The sequence below is a fragment of the Panulirus ornatus genome, chromosome 21, assembly GCF_036320965.1.
Source record: "Panulirus ornatus isolate Po-2019 chromosome 21, ASM3632096v1, whole genome shotgun sequence".
Classification (NCBI taxonomy): domain Eukaryota; kingdom Metazoa; phylum Arthropoda; class Malacostraca; order Decapoda; family Palinuridae; genus Panulirus; species Panulirus ornatus.
The window spans coordinates 23,305,771-23,318,537 of record NC_092244.1 but is presented as its reverse complement, the minus strand read 5'-3'; the positions used below and the strand labels follow the sequence as shown (position 1 = coordinate 23,318,537).

General features: G+C 39.2%; 1 protein-coding gene across 4 annotated transcripts in view; it reads right to left on the bottom strand.

Annotated features, from left to right (window-relative positions):
• The window catches only part of LOC139756405 (tubulin alpha-3 chain-like), a 468,837-nt gene that overhangs the window by 138,669 nt on the left and 317,401 nt on the right, over positions 1 to 12,767 (bottom strand). For all 4 annotated transcript variants that reach the window (XR_011714332.1, XM_071675831.1, XM_071675832.1 and 1 more), the window contains exons 6-7: positions 7,181 to 7,277; positions 6,494 to 6,592 (exon numbers count right to left, since the gene is read on the bottom strand). Coding sequence is in view for 3 of the 4 variants with exons in the window: in XM_071675831.1 (XP_071531932.1) it covers positions 6,494 to 6,592; positions 7,181 to 7,277 (196 nt within the window). In the remaining variant the exon portion in view is untranslated. The remainder of the gene's footprint in view (positions 1 to 6,493; positions 6,593 to 7,180; positions 7,278 to 12,767) is intronic.

Sequence of the window (12,767 nt, the reverse complement as noted above, 5' to 3'; positions counted from 1 at the left end):
CCATCTCTCCTATTACATAAGTATACTTATGTATATCTCGCTTTTTAAACCAGGTATTCCCAATCATCAGTCCTTTTTCAGCACATAAATCTACAAGCTCTTCACCATTTCCATCTACAACACTGAACACCCCATGTATACCAATTATTCCCTCAACTGCCACATTACTCACCTTCGCATTCAAATCACCCATCACTATGACCCGGTCTCGTGCATCAAAACCACTAACACACTCATTCAGCTGCTCCCAAAACACTTGCCTCTCTTGATCTTTCTTCTCATGCCCAGGTGCATATGCACCAATAATCACCCACCTCTCTCCATCAACTTTCAGTTTTACCCATATTAATCGAGAATTTACTTTCTTACACTCTATCACATACTCCCACAACTCCTGTTTCAGGAGTATTGCTACTCCTTCCCTTGCTCTTGTCCTCTCACTAACCCCTGACTTTACTCCCCAGACATTCCCAAACCACTCTTCCCTTTTTACCCTTGAGCTTCGTTTCACTCAGAGCCAAAACATCCAGGTTCCTTTCCTCAAACATACTACCTATCTCTCCTTTTTTCACATCTTGGTTACATCCACACACATTTAGGCACCCCACTCTGAGCCTTCGAGGAGGATGAGCACTCCCCGCGTGACTCCTTCTTCTGTTTCCCATTTTAGAAAGTTAATACAAGGAGGGGAGGATTTCTGGCCCCCGCTCCCGTCCCCTCTAGTCGCTTTCTACGACACGCGAGGAATACGTGGGAAGTATTCTTTCACCCCTATCCCCAGGGATAATATACATATATATATACATATACACATACACACACATACACACACATATGCACATATACACACACACACACATACATATATATACATATGAGAAATGTAAGAAACAATTTTAGAAAACTGAAACCTCTAGCTTGAAATGAATGAAAAAAAAGAATGTCACATAATGGTTCAACCTCTGGCTATGGAAAAAAGGAAATGTATAATTCATTTACACAAACGTCAATAGCAGTTCTCATCAACTTAATTTAATATATATATATATATATATATATATATATATATATATATATATATATATATATATATATATATATATATATATATATATATGAATATATTTTTTTTTTTTTTTTTATACTTTGTCGCTGTCTCCCGCGTTTGCGAGGTAGCGCAAGGAAACAGACGAAAGAAATGGCGCAACCCCCCCCCCATACACATGTATATACATACGGCCACACACGCAAATATACATACCTACACAGCTTTCCATGGTTTACCCCAGACGCTTCACATGCCTTGATTCAATCCACTGACAGCACGTCAGCCCGGTATACCACATCGCTCCAATTCACTCTATTCCTTGCCCTCCTTTCACCCTCCTGCATGTTCAGGCCCCGATCACACAAAATCTTTTTCACTCCATCTTTCCACCTCCAATTTGGTCTCCCTCTTCTCCTTGTTCCCTCCACCTCCGACACATATATCCTCTTGGTCAATCTTTCCTCACTCATCCTCTCCATGTGCCCAAACCACTTCAAAACACCCTCTTCTGCTCTCTCAACCACGCTCTTTTTATATCCACACATCTCTCTTACTCTTACGTTACTCACTCGATCAAACCACCTCACACCACACATTGTCCTCAAACATCTCATTTCCAGCACATCCATCCTCCTGCGCACAACTCTATCCATAGCCCACGCCTCGCAACCATACAACATTGTTGGAACCACTATTCCTTCAAACATACCCATTTTTGCTTTCCGAGATAATGTTCTCGACTTCCACACATTCTTCAAGGCCCCCAGAATTTTCGCCCCCTCCCCCACCCTATGATCCACTTCCGCTTCCATGGTTCCATCCGCTGCCAGATCCACTCCCAGATATCTAAAACACTTCACTTCCTCCAGTTTTTCTCCATTCAAACTCACCTCCCAATTGACTTGACCCTCAACCCTACTGTACCTAATAACCTTGCTCTTATTCACATTTACTCTTAACTTTCTTCTTCCACACACTTTACCAAACTCAGTCACCAGCTTCTGCAGTTTCACACATGAATCAGCCACCAGCGCTGTGTCATCAGCGAACAACAACTGACTCACTTCCCAAGCTCTCTCATCCCAACAGACTTCATACTTGCCCCTCTTTCCAAAACTCTTGCATTTACCTCCCTAACAACCCCATCCATAAACAAATTAAACAACCATGGAGACATCACACACCCCTGCCGCAAACCTACATTCACTGAGAACCAATCACTTTCCTCTCTTCCTACACGTACACATGCCTTACATCCTCGATAAAAACTTTTCACTGCTTCTAACAACTTTCCTCCCACACCATATATTCTTAATACCTTCCACAGTGCATCTCTATCAACTCTATCATATGCCTTCTCCAGATCCATAAATGCTACATACAAATCCATTTGCTTTTCTAAGTATTTCTCACATACATTCTTCAAAGCAAACACCTGATCCACACATCCTCTACCACTTCTGAAACCACAGACGTAAACATATATACACATGTACATAATTCATACTTGCTGCCTTTATTCATTCCTGTCGCCACCCCGCCACACATGAAACGATACCCCCTTCCCCCCACATATGCACGAGGTAATGCTAGGAAAAGACAACAAAGGCCACATTCGTTCACACTCAGTCTCTTGCTGTCATGTATAATGCACCAAAACCACACCTCCTTTTCCACATCCAGGCCCCACAAAACTTTCCATGGTTTACTCTAGACACTTCACATGCCCTGGTTCAATCCATTGACAGCACGTTGACCCCGGTATACCACATCGATCCAATTCACTTTATTCTTTGCATGCCTTTCACCCTCCTGCATGTTCAGGCCCTGATAGCTCAAATTCTTTTTCACCTCATCCTTCCACCTCCAATTTGGTCTCCCACTTCTCGTTCCATCCACCTCTGACACATACATCCTATTTGTCAATATTTCCTTACTCATTCTCTCCATGTGACCAAACCATTTCAAAACACCCTCCTCTGCTCTCTCAACCACACTCTTTTTATTACTACACACCTCTCTCCCTTTCATTACTTACTTGATCAAACAACCTCACACCACATGTTGACCTTAAACATCTCATTTCCAACACATCCACCCTCCTCCACACAACTCTATCTATAGCCCATGCCCTCGCAACCCTATAACACTGTTGGAACCACTATTCCTTTAAACATACCCATTTTAGCTTTCCGAGATAATGTTCTCGTCTTCCACGCATTTTTCAATGCTTCCAGAACTTTCGCCCCCTCCCCCACCCTGTGACTCACTTCCGCTTCCATGGTTCCATCCGCTGCCAAATCCACTCCCAGATATCTAAAACACTTCACTTCCTCCAGTTTTTCTCCATTCAAACTTACCTCCCAAATGACTTGACCCTCAACCCTACTGTTCCTAAAAACCTTGCTCTTATTCACATTTACTCTCAGCTTTCTTCTTTCACAACAGACTGCATACTTGCCCCTCTTTTCAAAACTCTTGCATTAACCTCCCTAACAACCCCATTCATAAACAAATTAAACAACCATGGAGACGTCACGCGCCCCTGCTGCAAACTGACATTCGATGAGAACCAATCACTTGCCTCTCTTCCTACTTTTACACATGCCTTACATCCTCGATAAAAACTTTTCACTGCTTCTAGCAACTTGACTCCCACACCATATATTCTTAATACCTTCCACAGAGCATCTCTATCAACTTTATCATATCCCTTCCCCAGATCCATAAATGCTACATACAAATCCATTTGCTTTTCTAAGTATTTCTCACATGCATTCTTCAAAGCAAACACCTGATCCACACATCCTCTACCACTTCTGAAACCACAATGCTCTTCCCCAATCTGATGCTCTGTACATGCTTTCACCCTCTCAATCAATACCCTCCCATATAATTTCCTAGGAATACTCAACAAACCTATACCTCTGTAATTTGAACGCTCACTCTTATCCCCTTTGCCTTTGTACAATGGCACTATGCATGCATTCCACTAATCCTCAGGCACCTCACCATGAGTCATACATACATTAAATATCCTTACCAACCAGTCAACAACATAGTCACCCCCTTTTTTAATAAATTTCACTACAATACCATCCAAAGCCGCTGCCTTGCCGACTTTCATCCTCCGCAAAGCTTTTACTACCTCTTCTTTGTTTACTAAATCATCCTCCCTAACCCTCTCACTTCGCACACCACCTCAAGCAAAACACCCTATATCTGCCACTCTATCATCTAACACACTCAACAAACCTTCAAAATATTTACTCCGTCTCCTTCTCACATCACTACTACTTGTTATTACCTCCCCATTAGCCCCCTTCACCGATGTTCCAATTTGTTCTCTTGTCTTACCTCCTTCCAAAACATCTTTTTATTCTCCCTATAATTTAATGATACTCTCTCACCCCAACTCTCATTTGCCCTCTTTTTTACCTCTTGCACCTTTTTCTTGACCTCCTGCCTCTTTCTTTTATACATCTCCCAGTCATTTGCACTATTTCCCTGCAAAACTCGTTGAAATGCCTCTCTCTTCTCTTTCACTAATAATCTTACTTCTTCATCCCACCACTCACTACCCTTTCTCATCTGCCCACCTCCCATGCTTCTCATGCCTAGTCGTTTGTTTTATCTTACCTTCTGGTATCATTCAGCCAATCTTTGGTGGGGACTCTTCATGCAAGCCTCTTTTTCAGGCTAACTCATTTTCTCTCCCATTTCATTTCTTCTTTTCTTACAGTCATTCATGATATAAATTTTTAAACTTGCTCCCACCAAGAAGTGCCCAGACATCCTACCAACTGCTCTTCTTCATACATTCACATCCATGTCTTTATTCTTTACATACCTATGAGTTAGAACATTATCCACAAGTTGCTCCCAACACTCTTAAGTTCGTGAGAAAATAGTCACAATGAAAAGTATACCCCTTTCCCCAAAATAAAGTTAAGGGAACCACTTCTGAAACATCACTTAATGCCTGTGGGAAAAGAATCTTTTCCATGGAGATAACTGACTGGTGTCTGACCTTGGTTGGCATAACTCAAAGATTAGAAGGTTAGAATCCGTATCATCTCTCTGGGACACCACTTGCATTTCCTGTGTGAGAGGCTCATACAGTGACAGCCTCTAAAGAAAATAAAAACAAAGCAGAACCAAGAAATAAATTCAAAAGAGAGGGGGAGGGAGAGGAAAAGTAAACATACTACCTATACATAAAACACCAATTTGCAACAGGAGCCGTACTGTCACAAGTTCATGCATGTAAATAAATAGCAACTGGATTTGCATCAAATATTCTTAACAAGGTGCAGCAGTCTTACAGGGAAGGAACAAGGAGATGAAGGCTATTAGGTTTCATATAAGGCATTTTCATCTTAGTGCCTTTTGATCTAAGAGCCTGTAATACGATTTGGGTCATGTGAGGGGTAACAGGGGTACGTCAATGAAATTAAGTAATAACTATTTACATATGTATGATAATGAGCTCTGGGAACACAAATAGTAATAAGAAATGGTGTAATAACCTGTCATTCAAAAGGTGGAGCTATTTACACAATATAGAGGGACTTCAGGACTCTACATCTTATTTGGGTGAGTCTTGGTATGCTCTTGCAATTTCCATTCTAGTGTGCATTCCTCAAACTATCCACTAACTCCTTGCTACATATTCTAGTTTATGATGTTACACATGATCACTGTAGGGGAAGCGTACTGATTCTGGGGATGGAAAGCTATGTATCTATCAACTGCCCATACAGTTAGCCATTTGTTCATGTCTGATGTGCACATACATGTCAGATGAGCAGATGTTATTCAGTACAGTAGTGTTAATCTAAACAGGGAAGTTTCTAAAACCCAAAGGTCAAAAAGTCTTTCATGACTTACAGGATGAACAGACCATAAAGAGGATAAAAAATTTGTCATTACTTATTTGTACAGTATGGGGAGGGAGTTTTACACACACTGGGCAATATCTCTTAAACATTCACCACTATCATACAACTTCTTATATCAATGTATTCTGTCTGGATTAAACATGTCTTCAGTCATCTTATTCCATTCATCCCTCACTCTTATACAGTCCCATAAAAGTACTTCTTTAAATCTTTTTTAACAAGTATCATGCTTAATTTCATGCTAAGTCCTCTAGTTATCCTGTCCTTGCATCTTGTGAAGAACTGTTTACTGTCTACATCATCAGTAAGGTTTGAAAACTTAAAGATTGTCATCTTGTCATCCCTTACTCTTCTTTCTTCCAAGGGGAAGAAATTTAAAGCTTCTTGCCTCTCCCAGTGATTCAGTTCTCTTAATTCTGGTACCATCATTGTAGCCCTATTCTTGACCTTCTCTATTAGCTCTTTGTGCTTCTTTAGTTGTGGCGACCAAGCTTGAGAAGCATACTCTAGTATGGGCCTTATGTAGGATATGTACAATTCTTACCATCTGGTGGGATGTTTCGAAGCACTTGGCAGTTATAGTGCGGACATCAAAGTTGTCATGAAGAGCATTATCAGCTGACACCACAGGTGCATAAGTTGCCTGTGGGAAAAACAGTCTTCAATATTGCTTTTAGGATACAATCTTATCCAACTGTAATATAACTTAGTGATTTACAGTGTAAAATCATCCTAAGAAGTGTTTGACATACAGAAATATCCACAGTCTTTCTGTACAAGTAATTACATCTTTTTTATTGTTACCAGCTTTGATTACAAATTCTTTGTGCAACATCTGGTATGATGCAAAATGAAGAATACAAACTATCAAATTGGAATGTCAGACTGAGTTACTTTCTCTTAAATGTTCAAGGGTTGATAAGAGTACTTACAAGCATAGCTAAGAAAATTTATAAGTTAACAATTACACTCTGCATAATATCCAAAAGTTCATTTTCACAGATAGAAATCCTCATAAAGAATTCATATATATATATACCTTCAATCAGAATACAGAATGACAAAGTAAACAGAATCTTCTACATTCCTAAAATGCTGACTCAGGGATTACAGCTATACCAGTGTTCTCATACAAGATTATCCTGAATAAAACCTAAAAATGGCATGGTCCTTTTTTTGAAAATATCATCATGAAAAATATACAGTCCATTTTGAGAACCAAGTAACATACCAATGGAAAATGGATTCTGGGGTAAGGCACAAGGTTGGTTTGGAATTCTGTCAAGTCCACATTTAGTGCTCCATCAAACCTTAGTGATGCCGTGATGCTGCAACATAAGACTACAAGCATTAAGAACTCTTGATATATCTCAATCAAAATGATATTGCACCATAGGAACATGAATCAGTGAATGTTATGCTTGTTATCAAGCCATTTCTAACCAATACAAATCTATACATACACAGTCAACACAGCTTTGATGAAAGTAAAACATTAAAGTTCTGTTGATCACCTTCAAATCTTTAACTTGCTTCAGTTCACATGCATTATGTATAAGATATGGAAGCCAACTCTTCTGTAGAAAAATTTCCCAAGGAAGTTAGGAATATGATGAAACAGGAATATAGGGAATGTAATCAAAGACTGAAGAGGATGATAAAGAAATGAAAGAAAAAAGCAAATGAAGAAATAAGATGATTAATCGAAAAGTTTATGAAAAATAATTAGTTTTATTGAAATGAACTGAAAAAAAGAGAAAAAATAGCAGAAATTTAGGAATAAGAGATGTAAGGTTGCTTCCTGTATAATCAAGATGATATGTTAAATTTTTACAGTCACAATTTCATCACTCAGCTCATGCATTTCATCCATTACTATGATACTGTTCTATGAAGGCTTTCTTTACATCTATTCCAACATGGCTTTTGCTTTGGTTCTTGTAATAGCCTCTGGCTTTTTACCATTGTGTGTTTTGAAAAGTTGTAATGACCTATTTGTACAATATTTGTACATTCATGGTGCCACATCTCATCACCTTTCACTATCATATACATTTTCAAAGACTTTATACTAGTATCATTTAAAATATCAAGAGTATTTTCTTTACATCTTTCCTAACAAGTCTGCTTAGTTTCTTGTTATAGCCTCTGGTTGCAATATAAAAGCCGTTTTTGAAAAAAAAAGTAATTGACAATAAAGAAAGTATGGGAAGGGAGTTCTACACTTGTGGAGCCCCATCTCTTTAACTTTCATTCCCATTAAGATGCTTTTTATGCTTTTGCATGCTAGTACTCTGACACTTGAAGTGTCACCCTTAGTTTATTCCAATCATCCACCACCTTATTTGAAAAAGTACTTCTTCACATACTTACTAACAGCTTCTTCTTATGACTTCTAGTTGCCTTGTCATTGCATTTTAAAAGAACTTCTTATTGTTAATGCCATCAAACTGAATTAAAAACTTGAAAGCTGCATCACTTCACTCTGTACTCTTCTGTATTCTGTGGTGGGCAAACTTATGGCAACCAGCCTCTTCCCTTCATAATTCAGGTACCATCTCTGTTGCTTTCTTTTGGACCCTTTTTATTATATCACTGTTCTTTAAGTGAAGTGACCATATATGAAAAGCATTTTTTTTGTATTGCTCTCCAAAGCCACCACCCTATCCTATCACAGTAGTTCCTCACCATGAAAACTCCTTTGAACTTATTATTCAACTCCTTGCAACTCATCTTTCACTTTCATTCTCAAGCATTCTTCCCTCTGTAACTCTTAGCCTAAATACCTGCATTTTAACCAACAATTTAAGCCTGACAAACTTATGGAAAAGTTTTGGATAATCTCTTGCATTATCAACAATCTTCTTTTTAAACTTCTTTCTTTTTCCCTTAGCTTGTAGTACTTGTTTCTTGTTCTCTTGCAACTTTCAAATGCTGACAGGTTGTTGTCTTGCCTATATCCCCTCTATAGCATATCTCTAAGACCTTTGGCTATTTTGCATCTTTAATTGAACCATATTTCTCTTTTCCAATCTTTCTTATCTATTTTACATCTAACAGTATCCACATCATAATTCCTTTGTTCATTTCTCAGACCTTCCAAAACATTGGTGATGGAACTCTAATCCTAAATCATGTTCTCTAAGAAAGTGTTCAGCTCTGATTCCCCAGCTGTATCCTATTTTAACCATATAATCAAAGTCAAGTATTAAATGATCACTTTTTCTAACTAGTTTGTTACATAAGATATTTTAATTTTCATCTCATTATGTGTCAAGACAGGATGTAGCAGTGACTCAGTATCAGCCACTCTGACTCTTGTATGCTCAATGATATATTGTTACAAGATATCTTCATGGAATTTGTGTCTCCATGATTCCCTGTTGCTATGAGAATCTGAATTCTCTTATCTATTTCTTTGTAAATGAATCATCCATTATCAGAACTGTACAATCTCTGATGAGAAAAAGTCCCACTGCTTTATTATCTTGATTGTTCCTTTGTTGTTTTCAGTGCAAAATCTTGCATATCTTTTCCATAGTAATTCTTTCCATTATGTACTGCTGTAATAGGCCATTCATTAATAAGTCCTAAGACCCCCCCGACCCCCACCCACCCTTTATTATCTCATTTCTTCCTTGCTACTGTGTAGCCCGTGGACAGATTAGGCCAAACTTTACATCTTTAGAAAAGCTCCTTGTGCAGTGGCAGTGTCATAACCAATGAGGTAGGTGGTGCTTCTACTGGGGAAGTATTAAATGATCACTGGCCTATTACTGCTGTAATAGGCCATTCATTAATAAGTCCTAAGACCCCCCGACCCCCACCCACCCTTTACTATCTCATTTCTTCCTTGCTACTGTGTAGCCCGTGGACAGATTAGGCCAAACTTTATATCTTTAGAAAAGCTCCTTGTGCAGTGGCAGTGTCATAACCAATGAGGTAGGTGGTGCTTCTACTGGGGAAAGTAAAGAAGCTCGGACTTGGGAAAAGTATTGGGTTTCAGCACCTCGAGGGTTACTCTAGTTTACTGGAGTGGCCAAGTCTCACCCCACCTTCTTGTGCTGATCTTGCCAGTACACCTCTTAGGGGTGAAACTGAAAGGGAGGCGTTGCCCAATTACATCAAGGCAATAGTTTTGATTTGGACAAACACCTGAGGTGTACTGTTTCTTTTAGGTTTGACAATTTTTGGGCCTTGCTGCCTCTGGAAACACTATGCTGGAGTTGCCCTCTGCCAGTGACCTGTCAAGGGTGATGCAAAAAAGGCTGAGTAGCACTGGAGTCTACCAGTTATGCCAAGAGTTAAAAGGAACAAGCAATTGGGGGTGATGGCACTGAATGTGAATGGAATGACTGGGGAAAATAAAAGGATGGAAATTGTGAAGAGGTGGAAAAGCTGAAGCATGGATGTGCTAGGGGTTGGGGAAACCCATATCCTCAGGTAGGGTGTGTGGAGTGCATATGAAAATGATGAATGCAAGTTATGGAAGGGCATGGAAGGAGGTGTGGTATGGACTGGAATGAGTGAAATGTATCATTGAAGAGGGAAAGGACATGCAATTTTCCTGTCACCAAGAGTATGGGAGGGTGTTACAGAACATGGGTGGAATGGATCAAGAATAGTGTAGGTGACAGGAAAGACTGGGATTGTGAAATATGCAAGGGTATATGTACATGTGCTGGTGAATATGAAGACTGTATGAGTAAGGATGAAATAAAAACTTCTCTATAGGAATTTGAATGACTGTATGAATGGTTTTGAGAATGAGGGATACATGGTCGTATTGGGTGATATAAATGCGAAAAAGGGACATGATAGAATTGGTGAGATAATTGGTAAATGGGAAGTGCCTGGAGTAAACGATCATGGAAGCTATCTTGTGGATATTTGTGCTGAGAGGGGTTAATTTCTTGTGAACACCTTTTTTCAGCACAAGATGATATATAGATATACATGGATGAGGAATGATGGAAGAAAAGAACAAAAGGCTTTGATTGACTATGTGGTAGTGGTTGATAGATTGAGAAAGGCTGTGCTGGATGGTAAAGTCATGAGAGTTATCTTTGGAGAGACTGACCGTTTTGCAGTTCTTGTGGGGATGAGGATCAGGAAGAAGTGAAGGTATGGTGTAAGGAAGAATGGAGAGGTAAAAGTGTTGGCAAGCGAGAAGATGATTAAGGAAAAATACAGGGAGGAGTATGAAAGGTAGGTAACTGAAAGCTTCGATGGAAGTGCAGTGAATGTAGGAATGCAGTCATGTTCAAATGAAGTGTTCAAAATGTTTAGAGAAATGTTAGTAAAGATTGTAGAATCAGTAGTTGGATACAAGGTTGTGAGATACAGGAATAAAAAGGGCAATGCATGGTAGACAGAAGAGATTAGAAATGCTGTGGAAGAGAAGAAAAAGGCATATGGAAGATTGCTCAATATGAATGTAATCAGTAGAAGTTCAGCAAAGGAGGAGGGAAGAATACAAAATATGTAAGTGAAATGTTAAGAAGCTGAAAGAGGAAAGCAAAGAAAGAGTAGAAGATTTTGGAAAAACTCAAGTGAAAAGTTTTGGGATAATAACAAACTATACTGGAAAGTGAAAATGGAAAGAGGTGGATGTAAGAGTGGAAATGTTGATATGAGAAGCAGGGAAGGGGAATTGCTGAATCAAAGGAGAAAGTGAAAGGAAGATGGAAAGAATATTTTGAAGAACTGATGGTGGGACAAGGGGAAGCAACAGTTCTTACATGCATGGGTATGGAGGAGGGGAAGAATAGGATAAAAGTGCAGGGGCCTATAACAAAGAGAAAGGTAAGAAGGGCAATAATGAGGATGAAGATAAGAAAGGCACATGGAGTGGATGGGATTTCAGCTGAAATGCTGAAGTATGTTGAAGTATGGAGGAGAAAGTGTAATAGACTGGATGCATCTTCTATGTAATTTAGCATGGAAACAGAAGGTTGTGCTTGAGGACTGGGAGAGCAATATCATTATTCCTTTACTCAAAGGCAAAAATGCAAAGGAAGTATACAGCACTTATAGGGAACTAAGTCTGTTAAGTATACCAGGAAAAATGTGTGCAATAATATCAATTGACAGAGTGAGAGAAGTGACTGAATGCAGAATAAGTGAAGAGCAAGGGGGCTTTAGGAAAGGTAGGGGATATGTGGGTCAGATATTTGTAGTAAAAATGACTGTGGAAAAGTATTCAGCAAATGGTAAGAAGTATACAGCTTCATTGGATCTGGAGAAAATGTATGACAGAGTCAAGTGGAATGATTTATGGGATGTTTTAAGGATATATGGTATAACGGAAAAACTGGTGGATGTTGTAAAAGCCTTCTATAGAGGAGCAAATGTGTGTGTAAGAGTGGATGGAGGGGTGAGCGAAAGTTTTGGGATACATGTAGATGTGAGGCAGGGCTCTGTGATGTCACTGTGGCTTCTTAAATTGGAGGTGGAAAGATGGAGTGAAAAAGATTTTGTGTGATCGGGGCCTGAACATGCAGGAGGGTGAAAGGAGGGCAAGGAATAGAGTGAATTGAATCGATGTGGTATACCGGGGTTGACGTGCTGTCAGTGGATTGAATCAGGCCATGTGAAGCGTCTGGGGTAAACCATGGAAAGCTGTGTATGTATGTATATTTGCGTGTATGGATGTATGTATATACATGTGTATGGGGGTGGGTTGGGCCATTTCTTTCGTCTGTTTCCTTGCGCTACCTCGCAAACGCGGGATACAGTGACAAAAGCAAAAAAAAAAAATATATATATATATATATAATATATATATATATATATATATATATATATATATATATATA